Below are 23,305 nucleotides of genomic sequence, written 5' to 3'. Positions count from 1 at the left end.
CGCCACTTCCGCTCTTCGGCGCGCATGCGCGCTACCGCCTGGAGGGCTCATCACAATCGAGATCGGCGGATTAGCTGCGCAGAGCGGTCAGAACGCAGTGATGCCACTTCCGCTTTTCAGCACGCATGTGCGCTACTGCCGGGTGGACTAATCGCAATAGAGATCGGCGGATTCGCTGCGCAGAGCGGTCAGAACGTAGGTACGCCACTTCCGCTTTCCGGCGCGCATGCGCGCTACTGCCTGAAGGATCTTAGCAGCGCATCCCGTACCGAATTCTCTTCGATTGGCGGGAGCAGTGAGTACTGCTCAGCCAGTGCGCGATGCTAGGGCTGGCACCTGACGGTCATGTGCAACGCTAAGCCAATCGGGTGCCGCAGTGTGCGCATGTGACGCTAGGAATAAAAGCTGTCCGTTCCCCGGTTCGGACTCGGGCATAGAACCGTGGAAATAGAGAAAGGCCATTATGGATTCGCAGGGCGGAATATCGCTGAGCCGACGGTCCAGGAATTGACTCCTCCCTGCCCTTTACTGGATCGTAGAGACGGGTGATAGTTGTACTCTTTCCGACGCATGCGCGCTTCTGCCTGGAGGGCTAATCACAATAAGGATTGGCGGATTCGCTGCGCAGTGCGGTCAGAACGTGGGTACGCCTATTCCGCTTTTCGGTGCGCATGCGTCATGCTGCCTGGGTCACCAAGCGCAGGCAGCGGCAGTTCTGCGGATTGGCCACGCGGTGGCAGCTGAGACCACGGGAAGAACTCGTCCGATGGGATCGGCGCGGCTCCCCAGCCCCGTCCTGGCGTTCTGTTTTCTCTTTCTTCTGACGACAGAAGACAAAGTCAGAGGAGAAGGGGAAAAACAACAAAAAAAGAAACAAAGAAAACCAATCACAGACCTCAAATAAAGAGGGAATCATTCGCCCGTCTCCAAGGACCAGGGCTCACCCCACACTCACCGGTTCAGGCTGTGACCTAACAGTTCCCATACAGAAATGAAGCAAAAAAAGCCCAGAAGATTGGAGAATGAGGGCTGGGGGTGGCAGTGGCAGTGCTACAGTGTAGGGTCTGCAAGTGCAATGTCTCGATGCGTCCTCTGCGTGACTGAGGAGTGAGTGGTCCCCTGAGTTGCCAGTGCAGTCAGCATTATTAGAGGTTTGGACTGTTACCATTAGGATTGTGTTTGTGTATTTTTAAATAGGGTTTGTACATTAATAGTTTAATTACAGTTACAATTAGCATTAGTTTAGATTTGAGGTTAGGGTTATCTTCAAGACTAAGATTACTGTTAATTTTTCCTAGTGCTTTGCAGCAAAGTCGGAGGACTGCAGCGCAGAAGGCTGACCTGTAGTGCATGGGGAGCTCCCCATGCAGCACAGGGAGAGCCTGGGCTTTGCTATAGGAGAAGGGCTGCAAGCTCATCCCCCTCTGCTCAGCTTTTCAGTCCATGTGAAATGGGGCTCTGCTCCCAGCTCTGCTTTCTGAACAGAGCTTCGGAGGGGTCCCAGGGACAGGCGCTGCCAAGATCTCTGCAGCAGTGCTCTTGGAGCTGCAGCACTGCCTACTATCTGTGTACTTTCCAAGCAGGGAGCCAGTAGGCATGCTTCAGGCATTCCCTGGGGCTCTTGGTTTTGTTGTATAGGGACAACCCCAAATTTCCATCCAGGCCAATGTATGCCTCCAGCCACATTTGTGGCTGGTGGCCCCTGGCAGGCAGGAAATAGATAGCTCTCCTCTCTAGTGCAGCCAAGCCAAGGCAGCATATCCACCCCACACCTCCTACAGCCTCAGGGGGAGCTGTGCTGTACCAAGCAGCCCCCCAACCCCATGGGTGAAAGGTTGCTTCCCAGAAGACTGAGAGCTAAACAAAGGCAAGGCTTAGGACAAACCAAGGCTGCCAGCTATTTATTCTAGCAGAGCAGGAGGAAGATAGTTTAAAGCTTATAAGGAAGCTTGTTGCCTGATCATAAATGCAATCTCTCTGTCAGCTCCAATGCTGGGAGAACAGGGTTGCAGCTGCCTCTACTCCTATCTAGATGTCAGCAGCTGGGAACAATCCTGGAAGCTGTAGTCCCCACCTGGGACCTCTGCCCTCCCTCTGCACCATTCCCTGAGCTCATCCCAACACCAAGACTCAGACAGAAGAAGCCAGTGCAAGCATTGTTCTTGAATATGTATTTTTTACTGAAAAAATCATTCATAAATTAACAGATACAAAAATGTACAAACACATGGGTAAATAAATGTAATGAGACAAAGGATTGCTTTGCTGAGAAGTGTGTGTGTGTGTGTGCGCGCGCGTGTTTCAAAACACTTAGTCTTCAGTGCAAAAATGTCCCCCTGGCACCTCTTAAAAACATAACAGTAAGCTCAAGAGCAATGACAATGGAAAGATACTCTATAGTTTGAAGCCACCTCTGACCGTGAGTGACTTCAGCTTGTGGCTGTTACTCAGACTGTACCCTCCCTAGAGAAGCAGAGCTTTACAAATAGCAAACCAAAAATAAATACTTTTGCTAATGAAACCCCTATGGCTTATAGAAAAAAAAAAAAAAAAGAGAGAGAGAGAAGTCAGCATTGAACATGGCCTGCCGTCAGTGGGACTGTGATACCGTGGTAACATGGAAGGGGTGAACAAGTAGCCTCGTTGGATTTCAGCTGCCAGAATATGTACAAGTTCTCCTTAATATGCAAATTTTTACATCATAACAGCACATGCGCTTGACAGTATATTTTTAACAGTTACACTTACTATACAGTATTTGACATATCTGGTAAGATTAACAGTGCACATTTTAAGATATTCCACATTTTAAAAAGGGAAGAATTCAACGTAGTTAGAGCGAAGAAACTATGAACAGGGATGTTGCTGGGGGAGAAATGGACTCTTATGCCAACTGTACAGTGCATTTCTGAGCAGAGGTAACATCTCACTTTGTTCAACACAAGGTGCAATGGAGGTCAGGTACACTTCAAAGGCTGACAATTCAAATGAAGGTAGTTTAACACCTACTCACACACACATGCATGATTCCTGCAGTAGTGAACATCGACAAGTTGAAATACATTCCTTGTTTAAAGCACCATTAAACAAAGACAGATTTCTAGCAATGTCTCAAGATTAAAGAAAAGAGGGTCAGGGCAACACAGGTTTAACATCTGAAAAGGGTTCACATGAATTAGAGTTCAAGATTCAGAAACAGAAGTCTTTATTGCTATATGCGCCATAAAAAGCAAATCCTCACCCCTGCCTATAAATTACCACGTTGAATCCCCTCAGGAAGTGACTTTAAAACATATGTAAATTCAAAGGCATTAAATCTAAGTTCCAAATTATCGGCACTTTTCAAGGGCAGGCTTGCTGTCCTGTCATGCTGGCCGGCAAGATCTGCACCACCAGAACTCTACCTCACATTTTCCAGATACAGGCTAGGAATGCTCTGGGCAGTCACACCCACAACAGATGCGTATGGGGATCATACGTCCACAAAACCAAGAAAAAATAAAATGTAAACTATGAATAGGAAGGAAACTTAAGGCAAACAATGCAATAAGAAGAAAGTTAAAGTACTTCTGAGGTTAAATACTCACAAGTGTTTTGTACAAATAGAATTTAAAACACAACCCCCAATATATTTACCTTTAAGTCAGTGAAGTCCAGTAAAAATGACTGTATACATGCTGCGTAACCTATAGACTGATTTGGAGTGAGGAGGGGATGGGACAGGCACAGCCCAGCCTGCTGCAGGGCAAGGATGGGGGCACAGAATTCGAGAGGCTGGATGGGGCACCAGACCAAGCTATTAGGTTCCTAGTACTCATGCTTGCATGAGCTTTAACTCACGTGTCCTTCATCTATCCCATATCGGTGTCTGCAGACAGCCTGCTCACCAGCTGTACTCCTGCCAGTGCTTTCAGGCGGCCAGCAGTGGCAACCACATCACCGGGTTCACTTGCTGCTTACCTAATTCTCTTCTGCAGAATGATCCTCAAACCCTTCTGCTCCACGAGGGGATGGCAGGGGCTAGGTGAGCTCCCAGGGAGCTGCAGAGCCATGCCTGTCATCGGAGTGTGCAGAACAACAGGTGATGGATCCCATCCCATACAGCTTCACACTGATCTGCACACTATGTCACAAACATGATAGAAACATGATTCCCTCTTCCCAGAAGGAGCCACCTACATGATTCCTGTAAGGAGTGACAACATGGCTGTATTTCTTATCTGCTGCTTTTAATGCTGAGGGCTCTGTTCCACAAATATTACTGCATATGCATAGCTTAAATCATGCAAGCAGTCTCACTGGTGGAATAGGGAACAACTTGCACAAATACAGTGATGCACACACAAGTGCTTACAGAATTCAGGACAAAGATGAGTGAGTGACCTTATGTAAACCTCTAGCTTGGATTCAAACCACAGAAGAAAATAAAAATGGGCAATTTACACAGCATATTTACATTTACACTTCTTTAAGAAGTGATTCTGATGTATATACTTTAAGCAGGACATTTTAAAAAAACAGCACAAGTGTAGAAGAATGGTACCAGAAGTTCTCTGGTTCTCCCACCAGGGCAGTTCCGACTGCATTGCTCCCAACGCTTGCCAGAGGAAAGAACGTGCCCTAGGTGAGTCCGGCGCTGGGGACTGCTGGAGGAATGTGGAGATGAGACCAGCAGCTCCGACAGCTGTCCCGAAACCCAGAAAGCAAGTGGCAGGGAACAAAAAAGCCTGTGGAGCTCGCTGCATGAGGATCGGGTAGGGCTGGGACAGCTAGGACAATTTGTGCGTGCACTTTCAGCCTTATACTCCAAAATACTGTGATCCTTCATTAGACAAAATATTTTGTCCTCAATAACCCTTGAGAAGAAAGTCAGGTGTGATGCCTTCTTGGTGAAGGGCAGAGCAGAGTTATTTTCTCCTCTTAATATTCAGTTACCAGAGCCAGCTCTGGTGTCAGGTTAACAGTGATGTTCTTATACAAGGCGTCATATGTGACATTAGGAAAGTAGTTCAAATTATTGAGGCCATCCAGAGCTTGCCTTTCTTTTGACTTCCTCAGCAAGGCATACCTGTTCAGAAAGAAGCAGAGGCCCATAGAACACTGCCACATCACCTTCTGTACATTCCTGGCATGCAGGCATCCCCAGCATCACCAAATTACACAAAATTCTGAAGTTTAATAAAGATGCTGTTTGCTCCCCAGCTTGAAGTTCTTGCCCAAAGCCTGCCTGGGCTCAGGGATGGCTCCTGCTCAGGGCCAGCCAAAGCATCCCAGAGAAAAGCAGTGATGGTGATGAAGTCCTCTCTGTTTTTAGGAGACTGGATCACGCACAAAAGCAGAACTAATGGTGTTAGTCTGAGTGATGACAAAGGAGGTAGTTAAATGAGATGAACTGTATTTTGGGGAAGGAAACTGCAGCTGCACAAGAGCAGCCTCAACCAAATTTAGGGGCAGCATGATAAAGAAAAGCAACTGCAGCCTGATGCCAGGACAGGACCTGGCTTCTGCCCCACAGCACAGCTGTGTTGACACCTGGCTGCACCCAGGGTGAGAGGAAGCCGAGAGGAGTTGGGGCAGGAAAGGCACTACGGAACAGATGCACCGGGAGGAAGAGGGAGGCTCTGGGTCACAGCAAAGGAGGATGTGCCAAAGCTAGCTTCAAAGAGCTCACGGCACCAGGACACTGGCAGGAAATGGCAGCGCAACAAATGCTTCCCTTCCCTGGGAAATTCGTCAAGTCACCTTGCTTAGGTGGGAAACACTATGGCAGAGAGCAGGAAGGGCAGCCTTCACAGGAACTGCAGGTACACTAGGACCCCTTGCCTTCACATTAATGTGCTGGAGCAGTCCCAGCAGTGCTCTGTCTCTCATCTCCTTCACAGCTTACAGCTGTTATTGTCCTTTAACAGCTGCAGGGAGCCTTGCACATGCTATAATCTTTATGAAGGTCTCAGGTTCCTTAAACATAATAATAAAAATCACTTGCCTTCCTAGGAACTGCACTTCTCCTCGATGATGGTGGGGAATTGATTTGTATTTCCCTGTGTCTCCTTCTGGTCGAGTCACTGAATAGCCTGCATACTGCACTCTGCATTGGAAAGGGGAAGAAAAAAAGTCTACATGCTGTGCTGTCAACACTTGCCAGCATGAACAATCAGTGCACTTCTACAGCAGCTTTGTCTTTCCACTAGGCAGATAAGCTGTGCAAACCCCCCCAACTCTGCCCAGGCTGTGCCAATCTCAGCACCTCAAGGTACCCAAAGATGAGCTGGGGATTGTTCGACATCACCACCATGGGACACAAAGCTCATTATTTCACAGCCAGCCTTCCTCAGTTTGCCTTCCATCTGTAGCCTGCAGTGCCACCCACCCAGACCCATGTCACCTTCAGCCAGGCTGGCTGTGCCCAGCCCAGGTGAGCACAGCACAGCAAGGGATGCAACAATGCTGGGGGTCTGAGGATGTTCCTAGCAACATGCTCAGAAATTTGAGTTCATGGTATTTCTGTGCTTCACAGATCTGGCAGCAGCAGCATGTTGCATGAAGCCCTGTTGCTACTCCATTACAGGGATGCCTGCAGGACACAGGCAGAGCCATACCTGTTCCATAAGTCGTCATCCTCGCCGCCCCAGCCCCAGAAGGCATTGGGGAAACCATTGATCTTCCAGAACTGCTCAACAGTCAAGCCACTCACCCCGCCGAAGAACTCATTATAGGGCAGCCTGAGCAGGAGAGAGAGGTCAGGAGCGAGAGGTCAGGAGCAAGGCATCAGCCACCGCATAGCCCCCGCTGGAGCTGTGAGAATACTCTCTTCCATTCTCCTTTTAACGTTTTACTTTGCACTCCTGCCTTTGATAAGAAAATCTAACACTTGCTCCTTATCTATTATTGCAGTGCAGAGGAAGAACAGCGCTTACAGGTACATGTACTTGTCCAACTTGGCTGCAAAGTGTCTCGGCATCTGTCCACACCCGTAATAGTTACGGTCATTTTCTGGTATGTGGTCCACGTCATGGAAGATGAGACAGTCCCAGTCCAAGTCCTTCATCGCTTCCCGAAAGCCAACATTGAAGAGCATGGCACGGTTGAAGGGCTGAGTACCAGCCTAGGGGAGAACAGAGCAGAAGCACCTTCAAAGGGAGCCCCATGCCATGCAGGGGCATTCCCACACTGACTGAGCAGTATGTTCCCCAGTAGACTGCTCAGAAGGAAGTGATATGCTGGAACAGACAGATTAGTGGGATTAACCAAAGCTTACATACCAGGAGCATACAACAGCAAAAATAAAGATGTGAGAATTATTAGTCAGATGCTTGGTTAAAAAAAAGAACAACAATTTCGATCAATCTTCACTGCCTACTGCCCAGATGAGCAAGGATAATTAAATATGAAGGCATGTCTACAAGGTGGATGAAGCCAGATAGCTGAAGTGACAGGTTCACATATACATCAAATTACAGCCTGATGTTTCACATGGATGGAAGCCTCCCAGAGATCACGTGGACCAGAGCTGCACACATCCCTGTACTGAGAGGATGCTCCCTGAGGCTGCTACAAAGACACACACAGGTAATGCAGCACTGTAGAAACTTAAAATACCTGCTTCAAAAATGTCTTAAAAATAAAAAAAAAGATCTCCCACAATGTAGTGTTTCCAAGAAATCTGAATGTCTATTTTTTAGATTAAAAGCAGTCATTTTGGGGCAATCTCTTCACAATTTTAAGCAAGATGGGACAATTTAAACACTGCATCATTAACACCGGAAGTTCAGAAGTTTGGATGCCATGATCTGGCAAGGAATCCCCTTGGGACACAAAGTAGAGCTGTGATGGCAAGCTACTGCTGCACTGACACCAGAGCATGCTCACCAGTGCTGCCCATAACAATCACTTACTTGCTCCACAACATAAAATGCAAACTGTAAACGTTGACGCTGCAGCATTGGAATAAGGTGCCTGAAAAGGACTGGAAGATGCTCATAACGATTGCGGAATGGGATCAGGATTGCCACCTGAGGAAGAAAGAAGAAAGCTCATGCTGCAACCCAAGAGCAGCTCCTTGTAGACCCCAATCCAAGGAGATGCCTGCTGGCAAAGCACCAGCGCTGCTCTTCCCTGTATCAATGCATTCGCTCCCACGCAGGGCTGGGCAGCCTGAATCCCTTCCCACCCCTATGTCAGGGCTCTGGTATTCTCTTTTTGGGGAATTTTTGCTGATCCTGTGAGGCTTGCACTCCCCATCCCTGTCCCCCTACCCAGCAGCACAGAGGCAGCAGCGGGGCAGCTACACTGCATTGTGCCACCCCTCTGTGTGGAGGCCCTGTCCTGTCACCTCTCCTCCCCAGGGAAACTCCTTCCCACACAGGACTGGAACAAGCTGGATGCTCATCAGTGGGAACCAGATGGGCAACTTCCTTGCAGCCTCTTTACAGCCCTTGCAGAAATCCAAAGCTGACTCGTGTCATTAACGCAGCCCTGTTCATCAGCATTTCTTCGGCAGCTGCTGCAGTCCCACCTCCCAAGGATCCTCACATCCACCACCCAGCAAGCACATCAGGTATGTAGATTCCAGTATTCCCAGTGTCCCGTTGCCCCGAGGTGTTCCTCAGTGCCCATTCACCTTCCAGCGAGGCAGGCAGTCACTCGGCTTCCAGTGGCCTCCCAGCTTGATGGAAGGGTCTCTGGAGAAGAACTGGTGGATGTCCTCCATCGTAATCTCGCTCATATTTACATCAATGGGGCCCTCTGAGGAGGTGGTAGGAGGAGGGGTCAGAAGCCGCGCGGTGCCTGCCTGGCCCTGCCCTATCCTCAGCACCAAACACAGGTGGTTTCTTCGGTCCCCAGACACTGAGGACTACTAAGGAGCCATTTTCCCCTTTTCAGAAACATCTACCTTGCAAATGCTAGTTTTCCAATGAATATTGCCTAAGCAGGAGCATCACTCCTGGATGCACCCTGCAGCCTGTGCTCAGTTTGGGGTTAGGGAGCTGGGAAAGGGCTGCCCAGCTTCCTAACCACCTGGCAGCACACAGTTCCGCTTTCGTTCATGTTTACCGAGCAACAGGCAAGCTTCAGGAGGGAGACACGCCTCCAACGTAGCAGGAATTAATATGTCCAATTGGGTAAACAAAGGCTTCCCAGGAGGGGACAGCTCAGAACAGTGCTGTCATTCATCGCCTGGTGCACTGTGGGAGAGGTGGGACAGGGTTGAGCCAGAGTGGTGCACAGTGCCACAGTGTGCTGTGCCACTATAGGCAAGGGGCATGGAGCTGCCGGGAGCGCAGAGTACTCACTCATAGAAGGGAGCTTCTCAGGACAGGTGTGGTTGGGGAAGTAGGTAAAATCTTCAGGAAGAAAAGTTGTAGCTTGCAGAAAGGTTTCATTGTGATTCAGATCAAGAAGATAATCTGGGGAAGCAGGGGGAAAAAAAAAAAAGGAAAAAAGTCTACAACTGAGCTGCGATACTCTGATTTGCCTGGCCAAAATGAGCAAACCTCAACACCTGAGCACAACCCCAGTGTCACGGGGGTGTCCTCGTGAGGCACAAGCCCATGATTTGGCACCATGACCCAGTGCCACAGGAACAGCCTCAGTGCCTTGTGCGAGGCCATACCACAGGAACTGTCAGCTTCCTCATTGGACTTGTTGCCTTCAGGCATCACAGACTGGTCAAGGCAAAGGGGTGCAGTGTAGGAGGAGCTACTGCATCCTGCAGGGCTTAGGAGCACAGGGCCAGCATGGAGCCAGATGCAGCTCACAGGGTACATGCTGGGCCTCTATACCCCAGCAGGCTGCAGCCCATTTCTCCAGCACTTCCTCTGCTTCTTTTCGCCTTCTGGGTCAGAGCCCCTGAACTGCTGCACCTCCAGCTGCTTTACATCTTTGCATACCTATTAAGTTCTGCTTTCTACATTTACCCAATCATCAGCTTTGCATACGCAGCTCCAGCCAACCACAACCTATGTTTTCAGCACTAGAGGTTTCCTTTCTGTAGTAATGCGTCAGCTGCCATGGGAGGATGCTGCTTCTCCACTTTCTCAGCCCTCACCAAGGGTTTTGTCCCTGCAGCAACCACCTTATCCCAGGCAGCCCCATATCCCAAGCCCACTGGGACACCAAGGGTTCATCACCTCCAGCTCTCTCCTCCCTACATATTAGTAATACTGCTCTAGATTTTTATAACCAGATTCCCATTAAGCTCATATCACCAGAACATGCTCTCAGTGCTTGGTTTCACTGACAGAGTGAAATTCAGCTCTCCTTTCTTGCACAGAGTTCTGCCTCCTTTTGTTGCTGAAGCACAGACAAGATGCTCCTGGCTCACTTGCACAGGAAGTTTATTAATGCATCTACTATCAAAAGCTTAAAAAGTCATGTTACTTCCTCATTTTAATAATGGAAGAAAAAAACAGCAAAGCATGAATATAGCAGGCAAGGCAGAAAGACTTTGTGCTTGCAGCAGACCACCCTGTGCTTTGTCACCTTGCCATTCAGGACAAAACACCACATTTAAGCCATCTGCCTAGAAAGTAAAGCTGCAGGGGCTGGAGGGCACACACATCCACAAGCCAGCTCTGTACAGAGATGCTGCCTTTCACTGCCTCACTGCGGGTGCTCAAAGAGCATTAGCAGCCTCCTGCCCACTGGGCACTGGGGAAACCAGGGAGGAGCCATATAATCTCCTCATGCCTCTGCTGGTTCCTGCTGGCTGATTTCCCAGGTGGCCCACACACATGGCTTGGGTCCCTCAATTCTCACACAGTGAGGGGAAGATATACATCACCCGATCTGCAGCATGCCCACAGAGGTCATGCCAAGGGCTCTGAAAACACTCAGGGAGGAAGATGCTGACCCAGTGTTAGTACCAGGGTCACAGTGTGGTTGTGGTCACAGTGCCACATGCCTGACAGATGCTGCCACCACCTCCCATCACCTGCTCTAACCTTGCAGCCAGGGAAAAGTCACCCAAGGCTGGTGTATAGCATAGCAGAGCAGGCAGGTTGTCCATCCAGGTCTGCAGAGCTGATGTCTGGGCACACCCAGTTCTTCTGACAGCAGCATTTCACTGCCCACTTCATAGAGTTGATGGCCAACTTCAGAGGGCTCAAACCCCATGAGGGCCCACCAGTCAGAGGTTCACATCACCAAAGCACTCAGCCTCCTTCTCTCGAGTTCACAGCAAGCTCCTTCCTCAATGGCCATCTATTTTAACTGACATTTCCAGCCCCAAACAGCCCAGGCTGGGCAGGAGGGACACAGCATTGTTATATTTCTAAATCAGGAAGCCATCCTGCCCTTTAAAGTTCCCCCAGTCCTAGTGACATACTGCAGACTCATGCTGCAGCTCAGCATATGAAGCCAGCAGCAACATGACTGCAGGTGACATGTGGGTGCCAGGAGTACATGCTCAGTGTCACACCTGCTGGCCCCAACTCCAGAGCAACGCCTCATGCCATGTCATATACAAACAGTATACTTATGGTTTTGCTACACTGCTTTTACAGCAACGCTTGGAAGCCTTTCAATTAACTGTGTGTTAGGGGTGGGAATGGCCTGCGAGCCAATGCTGCCTCTTGGATCCCAGTGCTCTACCTACAGCCTGATATAAGGCTTGTGGCAGCTTTCCAGCTAAGTCACTGCAGTTCACCCTGCATAGGAGGAACGAAGCTGGTGAGCACAGGTGTCTCCATGTGTGTGATGCCAAGGCTCCGTAAGCATGTGTGAGCCCAAAAGTTTTTTTTGTTTTTTTTTTTTAAATCTGAAACCCAATCATAGAATCACAGAATGCTTTGGGTTGGAAGGGACCTTTAAGATCACCTAGTTCCAACCCCTCTGCTATAGGCACTGAGTTTAAGCGTTTATCCTCAGAGTGACTGAATCAAACAAAGGTACCTGGAAAGGAAAGAGGTTTTCAGCTCAATATCCATTTATTTAAGACCTATCAACACTTCTATCCTTTATTTAAGTGAAACATTTGAGCATAGGTATACGTGTGTGTGTCTATCATAGAATGGCCTGGGTTGAAAAGGACCATAATGGTCATCTAGTTTCAACCCCTCTGCTGTGTGCAGGGTTGCCAACCACTAGACCAGGCTGCCCAGAGCCACATTCCAGCCTGGCTGTGAACGCCTCCAGGGATGGGGCATCCACAACCTCCTTGGGCAACCTGTTCCAGCGCATCACCACCCTCTGTATGAAAAAATTCCTCCTAATAGCTACCCTAAATCTCCCATCTTAGTTTAAAACCATTCCCCCTTGTCCTATCACTATCCACCCACGTAAACAGTTGTACTCCCTCCTGTTTACATGCTCCCTTCAAGTACTGGAAGGCCACAATGAGTTTTCCCTGGAGCCTTCTCTTCTTCAAGCTAAACAAGCCCAGTTCCCTCAACCTTTCTTCATAGGAGAGGTGCTCCAGCCCTCTGATCATCTTGACGGCCCTCCTCTGGACCCCTTCCAAGAGCTCCATGTCCTTCTTGTGCTGGGGGCCCCAGGCCTGAATGCAGTATTCCAGATGGGGCCTCACAAGAGCTGAGTAGGGGGGACAATCACCTCCCTCTCCCTGCTAGCCACTCCTAACACAGCCCAGAACATAGTTGGCCTAAAACAGTCATGAAGAAAACAGTCAAAATTCCCACCCTGCATTTACCAACATAAATTATTTCCTTCAAGGGAGAGAAGTTCAGTTCAACTTGATTTCCAGTGGAAATGGAAGCTCTAATTAGAACAATAATTGTTAAAGAAATACCTGAGTCATTCACACTGCTGTTCCTCTTGGCATAGGCACTGCGGACCACCTGCTCATACACCTGAGCTCCTATTGTTCTCATGTTTTCACGAATCATGATGCCTTGGGCTTGCATCATGAAGAGGTAGGTGTTCACTGCAAGAAAAACAAACAAACATACACTTCCATGAGCATCACCTGTTGCAGGCAAGAGAAACACGAAGCTTTTAGATGCATTCCTGGTGCCCTGAAGCTCCCTGCTGCTGGCACGCCCCTAGGCCACATATGCTGGGGTGAACCAGGTTCTGTGGAGGTCACGGCATGGGCAGAAGGCATTTGCAGCCAGTTGATGAGCTGTCCCACCAGCCCAGTTGCCATTGGTGTCAGAGGTTGAATAGTGCCTTCTGCTGTGTAAGGACAGACATTTAATTAGGAAATGAGCCAGGCTGGTGCCTCAAAACAGGGCATATAGCCATGTCTCCTCTTGCTGTCCTTAAATGAAACCATCCTTCTGCCCACGTCCAATTCCATGTGTTTCCCCATACAAGCAAGTATGTATCTGGCTCCATAGTTTAGCTGCTTTTTCACCAGTCTGCTGCAGTTCACTCCAGCACACCATCACCACAGTACTAAAGGGCCAGCTGCAGGAAGGGCTCATTTAACGCTTCTTTCCAACCCCTCCTGGCCCATCCATTGCCCTTCAAATGTGTAAATGATGGAGGTCACAGGAGTGCATAACATAAATGCAAATACAAAGACACAAAAGGATGAATTTGCCTCAGAGTTTGCCAGAGCACATTCCCCAGCAATTCAGCCTCTTCCTGCCCATGGGATGGGTGACAGCAGCACAGCACGGAGCAGGAGCTGACCCAACTGCACCGAACCTCCAGAGGAGCAGCACAAGGACCAGCAAGGCACAGCTCCACCTTGGCCATCACAGCAAGGATTCAAGGCTCACCATTTCCCCTTCCAAACCCCCCAAGGCAAATCATGAGACACGGCATGGAGTCTCCTTGTTTGCTCAGGCAGCCAGAGGGTAGTTGGAGTTGCTGGAGATGTGTACCAGTGCCAGGCTGCAATAACAGCAGCAGGGCCCAACCAGGTTTGCACTTTTCAGCTCACGCAGGGCCAGAGTCAATGCAAGGAACAACCTGCTGATGCTGAACAAATCATTTAGCTTTCTACTCCATTATGCCTTCTACTCACTGGATAAAGTGGCATCCGGTTTAGTGAAGCATGAAAGAATGAGAGAGACACAAATCAGTATCCAATCCCCACTTAATTTAAGGAACAGGGAGGTTTGTTCAGCACTGAATGCAGTGTTTGTTTTCCCCGTTCCCTAACAGGGGAGATGAAGCATGGCCTCGCAGGAGCCACATGACATGACTTGCTCATTTTGACTTTCATGAAATTGCAGTGGGAATCCTTAACAGACTGTCACAGCCATTACTATCCCCAGGGGAACTCAAGTGAAAACAAGCCCAGCTTTGTTCCAGGCAGCACTGCCTTCTCCCATGTAAACTGGTTTGCTAAGAGGGTTGGGGAGGTACCTGGCCATGCACCAAGCAAAGATCCCACTGCCTCAGCTGATGCCATGGACTCCATGCCATGACCCAGTGCCATTATACATGCTCATTCTTATGTCCAGGAAATCACATTTAAAATGCATTATCTATAACATTTCACTCCTTGTACCTGCACAGCGCCCAAATCAGCTCCATGCAGCTGCCAGGGCCGTATCCAAACCCACACAGGCCCTCACTTCCCTTGGCTTTTGACAAGTAGTGGGGACAGGCTGTAATTGCATTACGCGCAACCCAGCTGCCTCCAAGGCCAGAGTCACAGTGCCATCAGCATTGCCATCATTGGCTGTGACCACGGCCCATGGTCTGGGAGCAATGTGCATGGCTGAGCTAGGGTTCAGCCAGAAAACAATTCTCTGCATTGCGAGATATGGCTAATGCAATCACATCAGATCACGTGGGAAATTACACTAGCATTCTCCCTTTATTCAATTTGAGCACACAGCACTTCAGAGCAGATCTGCAGAATGTTAGCAGGCAGGCTACATCATGAACAGCCGCACAAGGACAGGAGGAGGGGATCTCAACCATCATCAGGATGGGCTTTTTTTTTTTCCCCAAATGCATTTCCAGAAGATCCTCATTATCCACATAGAAAACAAGCAAAATTCAAAAATCTGTTTGCCCAAGTGATTGAGGTAAGACTATTCCCTTTCGTTTAAGCCAATCCTGCTGGGATGACACATGAGAACACAGCACCAGGCTCACAGCAGTACCCAGAGACCTGCACCCTCTGACCCATGCCCCAGTGAGCATAGGGAGGAGGTTGGGGGGAAACCAGTGCCCAACAACATGGCAGCAGCAATTTGGATCAGAGAAGTAAAGTCCAACTACAGAAATGAGCACTGAAGGCTTCCTCTAATTATTTCTTAGCTGGTATTTTCAGAGCACTTCTAATTAAGAAACAACTGGCTCTCTCATGGAAAATTAATTTCACAGTGATAATACATGCGACAAAATACAGCAGAGCAATTTCCAGCACAGCAATTTGTCTGGGAGAGTGCTGAGAATGACCCATGCCAGCTGCCAGCACCAGAGGGGCTCAAACCCAATGCATCCTGCCCCTGACCCCAACAGGACCAGACTGTCCCGGGCTCAAGCTCAGCAAGGAGCCAGTAAGAGGCACCAAGTGGATGCCAGCGCTGTGCCCCCCCAGTGGTATGAGCACTCAGCAGCCAGGCTTTGAGGAAGGAGGAATGCATCTGAATCTGTAAGGAGATTTACAGTTTTCTGTCACACTGTCAGCACCGAGGGGTTGCTCGGGGGCTCCTTTTCCTCCAGATGTGACAAAACATATGGTCAACTTGAGCCCTGCCCTGGGAGCAGGTGCTGGAACAACAAAGCAATAAATCCTAGCCACACACACAGCTCATCTGGTGCCAGGAGGGCACATGAAGCACTCAGTTCATACAGCATCCAACGCTGGAGATGTGAGGGAAGATCTGGGAGGTCCCAGGGCACTGTCATGAAGCTCCTCCAGCAGATCCCAACCCACCCCCATCAGCAACACAAAGCGGTTTTCTAACCACACTCACCTGTGGTGTTTGACCCAACTGCTGAGAGTTTGCATCTTGAAGTGGTAAGGAAAAAATAAAAAGCTGCGGAGCATGGAGAAGCCAGATTATTCGAACAGTCCCTAGGTTCTTAATCTAGGCATTAAGAGGGCAGCTTATTGGTAGAGCCCCAACAGGAGCCCCACAGCTGGGTTGGTGCACTCCAGACACCCCTGTGCTGACCTCACCAAGCAAGCACCAACAGCTCAGCAAACACGGGCTCAGCACTTTTTCCTTGGCAACTTAGGAGACAAAGCAGGGGGAATTCCCGCGTCCCAGGCATCATCCTCAAGAGGCAGGAATCACAACACCCAGAGTGATGTAGGAGAGAGGAAACAGAGGGAGAGCTTCAGTGAGAAAACAGAAATTAAGTGAACACCTGGGCAAGTGACACCAAGCAGCCAGATCCTGCCCTGCCACTGCTGCAAGCTCTCTGCTTCCCCAGCCATGGGAATTGTCTGCAGGAGAGGCAATATCTCACTGCAGGCACTGCCCTGTGCAAAGTCACAGTATTGGGCGCACTGGGAAGGAAGCCCTAAGACAAACAGTAAAAGGCCACACCTGCTATACTTCTCACAAAATGCACTGACCTGGGAGCTCTAACCTGTGCTGTCTCAGCAACTCTAAGTAGAACACAGGCAGAGCACAGGCAGCAGGCTGGGTGTTAACATTTCTATATAATCACACACCATTTCTATAATGAAATTTTGAAATCGCTGATCTGTTAATCCTCCAAATCTGGAAATTAGCTATACCCACTGGAAATTATCAAACTGTCAAGCTAACAATAATTTAACAGAGCCACAGAACTCCCAGGTCAGCCCACACAGTACCATGCTCACTACCTGAAGATCTTAGCACCCTGACCTCTGCAGATGAAAAGAGAATGTGACAATTGTTTGGGATATGCCAAAGCAAACAGACCAACACCTGATTTTTCAACCACATCTCACAAACTCACGGTAGCTGAACAAGAAGGGTTATCACATGCACATCCTCATGTCTGCTGCAATGGAGCTGTTCCAAAGCGGGGCCCAAGATTCAGTTATGGTCAGTAGTTTGCTCTCCAGACAGACTGAGCAGGAAACAAAGCACCCTCCTGCACATCAGACCAAAATGCAGGCACAGGATTTGGGGTTACAGAACCTAGCACTGACTTTGCTTTTCATTCAGTTCAGCAGGACCAGGGCATTTCTTCCACTGCCATTTATGGCCAAAGCACTGTTCAGCTCTTATTTTTGGGTTCTTTGCCTGTGAAAAGAACTTTGTGGGCTAGGGGGCGGAAGAGGCCTTTGTTCACTGCCTGCTCCCTGCACACACCCCATGGGACCCACTCCTTGTTGACTGCAGCTGCCTGTACCAAACTGCTGGCCCCGATTTTCTAAGGACACTGATAACCTGAGGCATTTATTAGCTTATCATGAATTATGTAGCCTTGGAATACCAAACATGTTTGATATTGTCTCTTTCCCAGAGAATGACCTCATTAGAAGTACTTCATCCTGCTACCCATTAACTTTCTGAGCACTCATCAGAGCCATCCCATTGTACACGTGGCCTGTGTGATGCTGTCCTGGCTATCAGCAGGGTCCAGAACACAGCAGTCGGTTTGGGGAGCCCTGAATAGGAGAGAAGGAAGAACCTTCTCTCCTTTGCCCCATGCCTTATACCTGTCACACACTCCTAATAAGGATCAGCATTTTGTAGCCCATTCCTGCACTGCCCCCCATAGTGCCCTAACACCCAGGAACATCACACTCGCCAGTAGCAATGCTGCCCATGCAGCATCCTGAGAAACCCCAAAACCTTAGCCCAGCAGCAACAGGAATGAAGTGCCCCAGCATCAGAAACCAGATTTATACCACCCTTCCAGGCTGGGAGCAATGCTCTGTAACAAAGTTACATGTTCATCTCAGTTTAGCAGCAACAAGGCTGCTGCTTATTGAAGAAGCAAAATTGTTTCTTCACAGGTTTTTGGCTATACCAGGTAAAGTATTCACAGGTAGGCCAAGAGTCATATACAGAATGAAGAATGGAACTCATCCAGCCAGTGAAGGGGATCTCTGGCTATGCAGTACTCCTTCACAAGAAGCAGCCTAGGTCCAAGAGATGTTCTCTCTTCAGTGGCTAGCCCCTGTATGAGCCCAGGGTATCTCCACCCCTTCTGGGTACGTGGGGAGCACAGGCACAAAAAATTTGCCTGTGCTTGTTGGGCCAGCAACACCCTTTCACCAGGTGATCAATCACCAGTTCAAGTCATGACCTAACAGCTCTTCTACAGCTGTTCAATGAGTGAGCTCAGCAAGGGATAAAGGGCTTAGGACCCAGCAAGGGGCAATGGGAACATCATTTACAAGCAAAATCTCAGGCTATAGGGACAGGGAGCTTACAGCCACCACACTCCCATCCCACCAGGTTTTGCTGTTTTATACCAACAGGAAAAAGAGCTGACACAAGCTCAGCCTGGGGCACACACTCTGCACAAGCTCCTCATAGCCCCAAGGTGCCACCCTGCTTGTCCTACACTGTGGCCACCCCTCATCGCCTGGGGGCTCTTCAGTTGCCAAGAAATTGCAGGGTACAGCCCCAACGAGCACAGAGGGTGAGTGCTGGGGGTGACACAGAACCATCCTCCCTCTTTCCCCACAGCAACTTGAAGGTCACACAGAGCAGCAGCAGGTGTTTCTGCAAGGCACATGCCTGTTTACTGGGGATCTGAACACTCATTAGTTAATACAAGAAGCAGGGCTGCAAAACAAACAAACAAGACTGTAAGGTGGGAGTTGGTGCTTGACTTCCTCGGAAAACACAGACCTGCTGGGAAGGGCAGGTAGTGCTCAGAGGGACAAACAGCTCTCCTGCCCCACTGCATGTCCTGCCTATTGTACCAGCAGCTTTGGATCAGGAAAAGGTGCTTGGCAAACAGGCAGGGAATGTAATTTATAACAGGTGGGCACATTCCCACGTCTGTTGTCTGGAGCTAGATTTATCCAAGGTAGCCCTTGCAAAAATCAAGCTCTGCACACTGCCATGGTGCCAAGTTGAAGCAGAGCAGGATGCTGCAGCCTGTGGGGATGTGGGGGCTGCAGCAAGGTAGCAGGGGCTACACAGCCCTCCTTGCAACCACACACAGGAGAGGAGCTGCCAGCTTGCAGTGCCCATCCCCACTCACACCCAGCTCCCACTGATGAGTCCCCTCAATGCTCCATCCCCAGCACTGCCAGAAGCAGTATGTGCTGTGGTCTCAGCCCCTGCAGCAGCTGCAGTATCAGCAGCACCCTCCTCCTCCTCTCCTGGATGAGGCACCAACATTCCTGCTGGGTAATGAGATTTTAGACTACACTGATTTATCCACTCAAGTTATCCAATTTGTCCAGGTTGGTTTTGTTCTTCCAAGGTATTACAGCTCAACGCTATCATTCTCCTCTTGCCCCTTCCTCCACAAAGACAAACCCTTGGCAGCACTTTGCAAACAGCCCTACAAATGCCACAGCTTCCTCCATCAGCATTAACCTGCAGTTTGCAGGATAGTCATAAACATGCATACTGCCGAAGAAGTATCTCTTAAAGGAGCATCAAGAGCCCCAGCCAGGACCAGAAGCCTCCAGCACCTCTGGCAGCAGCCTGGGGACATAAGGACAGTGCTGTAGCACACGGCAGGAGGTCACATATGGAGAGGTCACACATGGAGAAGGTTGGTGTCAGCACAGCTGAGCTGTGCTTTGCTTGCTCTAATGCAACTGTAAGGAAGACAATTACTACACCAACTGGCATTTTTGCTTCTTTAAGCAGGAGAGAGAAGGGTGAAAGTAGGGTGAAAGCAGGGAAGCTACAGCACGGACTAGGGCAGCTTCCCCACCATACTCCTGCACTGTGCTTCTTCCTCTGCAGCCCTTCCAAGTTCCATGCTGTGAAGGAGCAATCCAAGAGCTGCCCAAAAGGGATCAGCAGAGACCCCACTTTGGAAACTAAAAGCTCAAGACCACTGAGAAACTGGGAAGCAGGCGCTGTTGGGCTGACTTGCTGGCTAGCAAGCTTGCTGATGGCCTCGAAACACCAAGTAAGCCTGAGCAATGCTTGCATGGAATTACAGATGCAAGACACGCAGCATGGTTGGGCTGGAACAGAACCAGGAGCAACTGCTATGTGAGAACACTGAGAGTCAGTTCACCTCAAAGCAGAAGTAAGCAGTACCTCCTTCCTCCATAGTAGCCATCAACTCACCTCCATGCTGGCTACTTTCTGCCTCTCAGATCATGCTCGTGGTCACATTTACAGAGCTGCAGCCATGCACCTGCAGCTGCCCCCCTTCTGCAGAACGGCAGGATGGAGAGAGGTTACTGGAACATACATATATTATTGTTTTTAATAAGAGTGAAGATGATTTGAATAGCTGGTGTATTGTACATAGTTTCCTTAACACAGCTGGGAGACCTCTTCCCACAGTGAAGGCAGCGCGCACATGCTTACAGCAGCAATCACACACACACGTACAAAGCAGCCAAGAGCACTAACACACCTCCTGCAACAACAACAAAAAAGGTAACCTTGCAAGAAAGGGACAGTTGTGCACCCAGAAACCCTTCCCCTGCTGGTTCAGGGAGAGCCTGAGAGTGCAACAGCTTTCAACTGAGGATGAAAAAAATGACACTAAGCACACTTCACTATCTGCTTGTATCAATAATTCCATCCTTCCCAGCCCACACAAAAATAAATGCTGTATGGCAGGCTTGATGGTAGCATTGCATCCAACACCATGCTACTGCTAGGGACAAGGGCACACAGACCTGGTGACAAGCACAGGCCCTTGGGGGTTCCAACGCTTCCAGCTCCTAATTCACAGTAGTTGGGTTTGGTGGGGCTGCCTGTGAAAGCACTGAAGAATGTTATCTACCGCAGGAACACTGCGAGCTCACAACAAATATCAGCTGCTCATGTAGAAGGTGGAAGCCTGCATGCCAGCAGTCCGTGAGCGTGGAGCTTCACAAATGGGAAAACAGTTTCAAACTGAAAGTGAGAAAAGGAAAACACTTTCCCCAAAGTTTGTCACAACACTGAACAATTATCATCTCCATGCCCCTGCACCCCTATCACTGGGAACTTTTCCTGCCTGATTTCACATTTGGTCAATGCTGTCTGACATGTGCCTGCTGAGCTACTGGGTTTCTGAAACAGAAGCCACAGGGCCATAGACATATAAGGGTCTTGCTCAATAGCTAGTCTCCAGACCAGCATGATCAAGGGCTTTGATCCATTTCAAATAAACAATGAGCTTAGCCCTTCATTAAACACGTAGCACAATCCACCTAAATCTCATTAGTCAAGAAGCCCCGGGCTTGTCTCACTAGCTGCGGGTGGCATTCCATCTGTGAGCACAGCCCTACCAGCACCAAGCATGGGGCACAATGTTCACCCCTGCTGCTCCAGCACTGCCGCATGAACTCAGGGCACAGAAACTCACAGGCTTCTTTTGCAAGGCTCCCCCCAATAACAGGGGGGAGCAGCGCTGGGAGGTAACAGCAGGACAGCCAGCAAAGCCCCAAACCCCAGTACTGCCCTGGCAGGAGATTTCACTGACTCCAACCACAGGAGGAAAAAAAAAAAAATTCACACCATGATGTGGGCTAGGGGAGATCTGCTCCTGAGGGCACAGCATGTTTTTATTTGAGCCAACAGAAGGCAAATAGCATGGGAAGCAGCACTGCTACCACCTATCCCAGGTACGAGGCAGGGATGTGGGGCACAGCCAGCACCAGGGCTGACCCCAGAACAGCAGCCACTGCTGAGCCCCTCAGATCCCTGCTGCATCTGTGGCTCCCAGGCTGCATGCAGCAGCAGCATGCTCCCACAGCCATGGTGAATTTACCCATGCAGAAAAGTCATGGGGCTTCAGCACTGCTACCTTAAAAATCCCAGGCATGGATCCTGGGGGAGTACAAACAATTTAAAAAGAAAAAACAAACAGGCTTAAGAATTTATGAGGAAGGGAAAAGAAAAGCGATTTTAGGCACAGTCCTAAAGCATGTTCTCAGGCAGACTGAAAAAAACCAACAACAAAAAAAAACCTTCACAAGAGTTCTAAAACAGAAAAAGCAGCAAATATAGGAGATCTACATTAATCAAATGCTACACAGGAAGGCTCAGCAGAGAGTGCTGAGCATGTGGTTTCTGAGCGTGTGGTGTACGCCAGTCACCAGCTGGTGCAATAGAAATCATCTTTTTGGCATTTGTATCTTCAACCAGAGTCAGGAAAGAGCTGCCCGCAGAGCAGCTGTGCACGATAAATGACATGCTGTAGAGCATTGCAGGGGCATTTCACTGCTTCAGAGGCTGCTCCTGTAACAATCTTCTCTGACTCAGCAGCTGAAAGGGATGCTGGGAAGGAAGCACCTTAAAAAAAAAAAAAAAAAGAGTCATGCATTTTTAATATGGACGCTGGCAGCAAGATACCAGTTGGAAAAACACTGACGGGAAAAAACATGACTGCAGAATAAGAGGCATAGCTCCATGTGTTGGAGCATTTCACACCACCCCAGGTCAGGCTGGCTGCTGCTGCCTGTACACATGCCGCTGGGGCTACAGCCAACACCCCTCCCCAGATCCATAACACCGGGAGTTTGGGAGAGGGACCTCATGTGCACAATCCCCTCCAGAAGGTTGCTGCAGTCCCAGATGAAGTACAGCAAACACAGCAAGTCATGGACATAGTCCAAGCAAGTTGACACTTTGGTTTGGGGTTTAGCTGCTCTGGCACATGGCCCTTTTATCTACCTGCGGTTCATGCATCAGCTGCTGACTCCCCGTACCTCTGTCATTTGTTTTCTGGGCCGTCGACTTGCTCTGGGCAAGCCCCAGGCTCTGCCACCAGCAACAAGATGGCAGCAGCGACACAGGACAATAGGTCCTGGTGCAACATGCCCAGCTGTTCGCATGACACCGTGCAGCTCATGCCCCACTGATATCCCAGGCACCACATGCAGAAGCATTACAATGCTTCCCTGCTTTCAGCAGCCAGGTGAGCAAACAATATCAGTTGATTCCTGCCTACCTGTGGCACTGCAGTATTTGTTTTCCTGGTTTGTTCTGTATGCTTTGTTGATTTTTTTGTTGTCATTTAAGAGCCCAAAGGCACCTTGCAAACATTAGCAACCACGCAGCTAACGCCAAATCCTTGTGCAGGATGCAACATACTCACACCCGCTGGTTAAAGAAGGCCCTACACCCAAGGACTGCACAATCCTGAGGGCAGACACTGTGCCTGCGGTATAACCCACTAGTCCTTCACCAGGAACATGCTGTCAGCACATCAGTGTGTTTAAAGTTCCGGTGCAGCTCAGCCTTCAGCCTCTCTAAAGCAAAGGAGGTGGACAGTGCAGTGCCAGGATTGAAGAGATCCTTCTGACTATCTGTTTGCTAATAGTTTTAAAGTAAAACTGATCAAT

The 23,305-nt window shown here is 49.3% G+C and overlaps 1 protein-coding gene and 1 long non-coding RNA gene across 5 annotated transcripts in view; one reads left to right on the top strand and one right to left on the bottom strand.

The window, feature by feature from the left end:
• Window positions 7-2,254, top strand: LOC110408224. Its single transcript, XR_002444226.1, has 2 exons — window positions 7-1,151; window positions 1,985-2,254. It is a non-coding gene; the product is annotated as an uncharacterized LOC110408224 (long non-coding RNA).
• B4GALT5 (beta-1,4-galactosyltransferase 5) overlaps window positions 2,160-23,305 on the bottom strand; it is a 101,630-nt gene continuing 80,484 nt past the window's right edge. For 2 of the 4 annotated variants that reach the window (XM_021416789.1, XM_021416790.1), the window contains 8 exons: window positions 12,749-12,883; window positions 9,294-9,407; window positions 8,621-8,745; window positions 7,896-8,012; window positions 6,918-7,105; window positions 6,600-6,722; window positions 5,987-6,088; window positions 2,160-5,068 (listed from right to left, as the gene is read on the bottom strand). In XM_021416789.1, coding sequence (XP_021272464.1) covers window positions 4,921-5,068; window positions 5,987-6,088; window positions 6,600-6,722; window positions 6,918-7,105; window positions 7,896-8,012; window positions 8,621-8,745; window positions 9,294-9,407; window positions 12,749-12,883 — 1,052 coding nt within the window. In that variant the 3' untranslated portion in view covers window positions 2,160-4,920. Of the gene's footprint in view, window positions 5,069-5,986; window positions 6,089-6,599; window positions 6,723-6,917; window positions 7,106-7,895; window positions 8,013-8,620; window positions 8,746-9,293; window positions 9,408-12,748; window positions 12,884-15,845; window positions 20,060-20,087; window positions 22,254-23,305 lie in introns of those variants that run through there. The other 2 variants (XM_021416791.1, XM_021416792.1) reach the window with 2 other exon arrangements.

Source organism: Numida meleagris, chromosome 19 (assembly GCF_002078875.1).
Source record: "Numida meleagris isolate 19003 breed g44 Domestic line chromosome 19, NumMel1.0, whole genome shotgun sequence".
Lineage (NCBI taxonomy): Eukaryota > Metazoa > Chordata > Aves > Galliformes > Numididae > Numida > Numida meleagris.
This window is presented reverse-complemented; position numbering and strand designations above follow the sequence as displayed.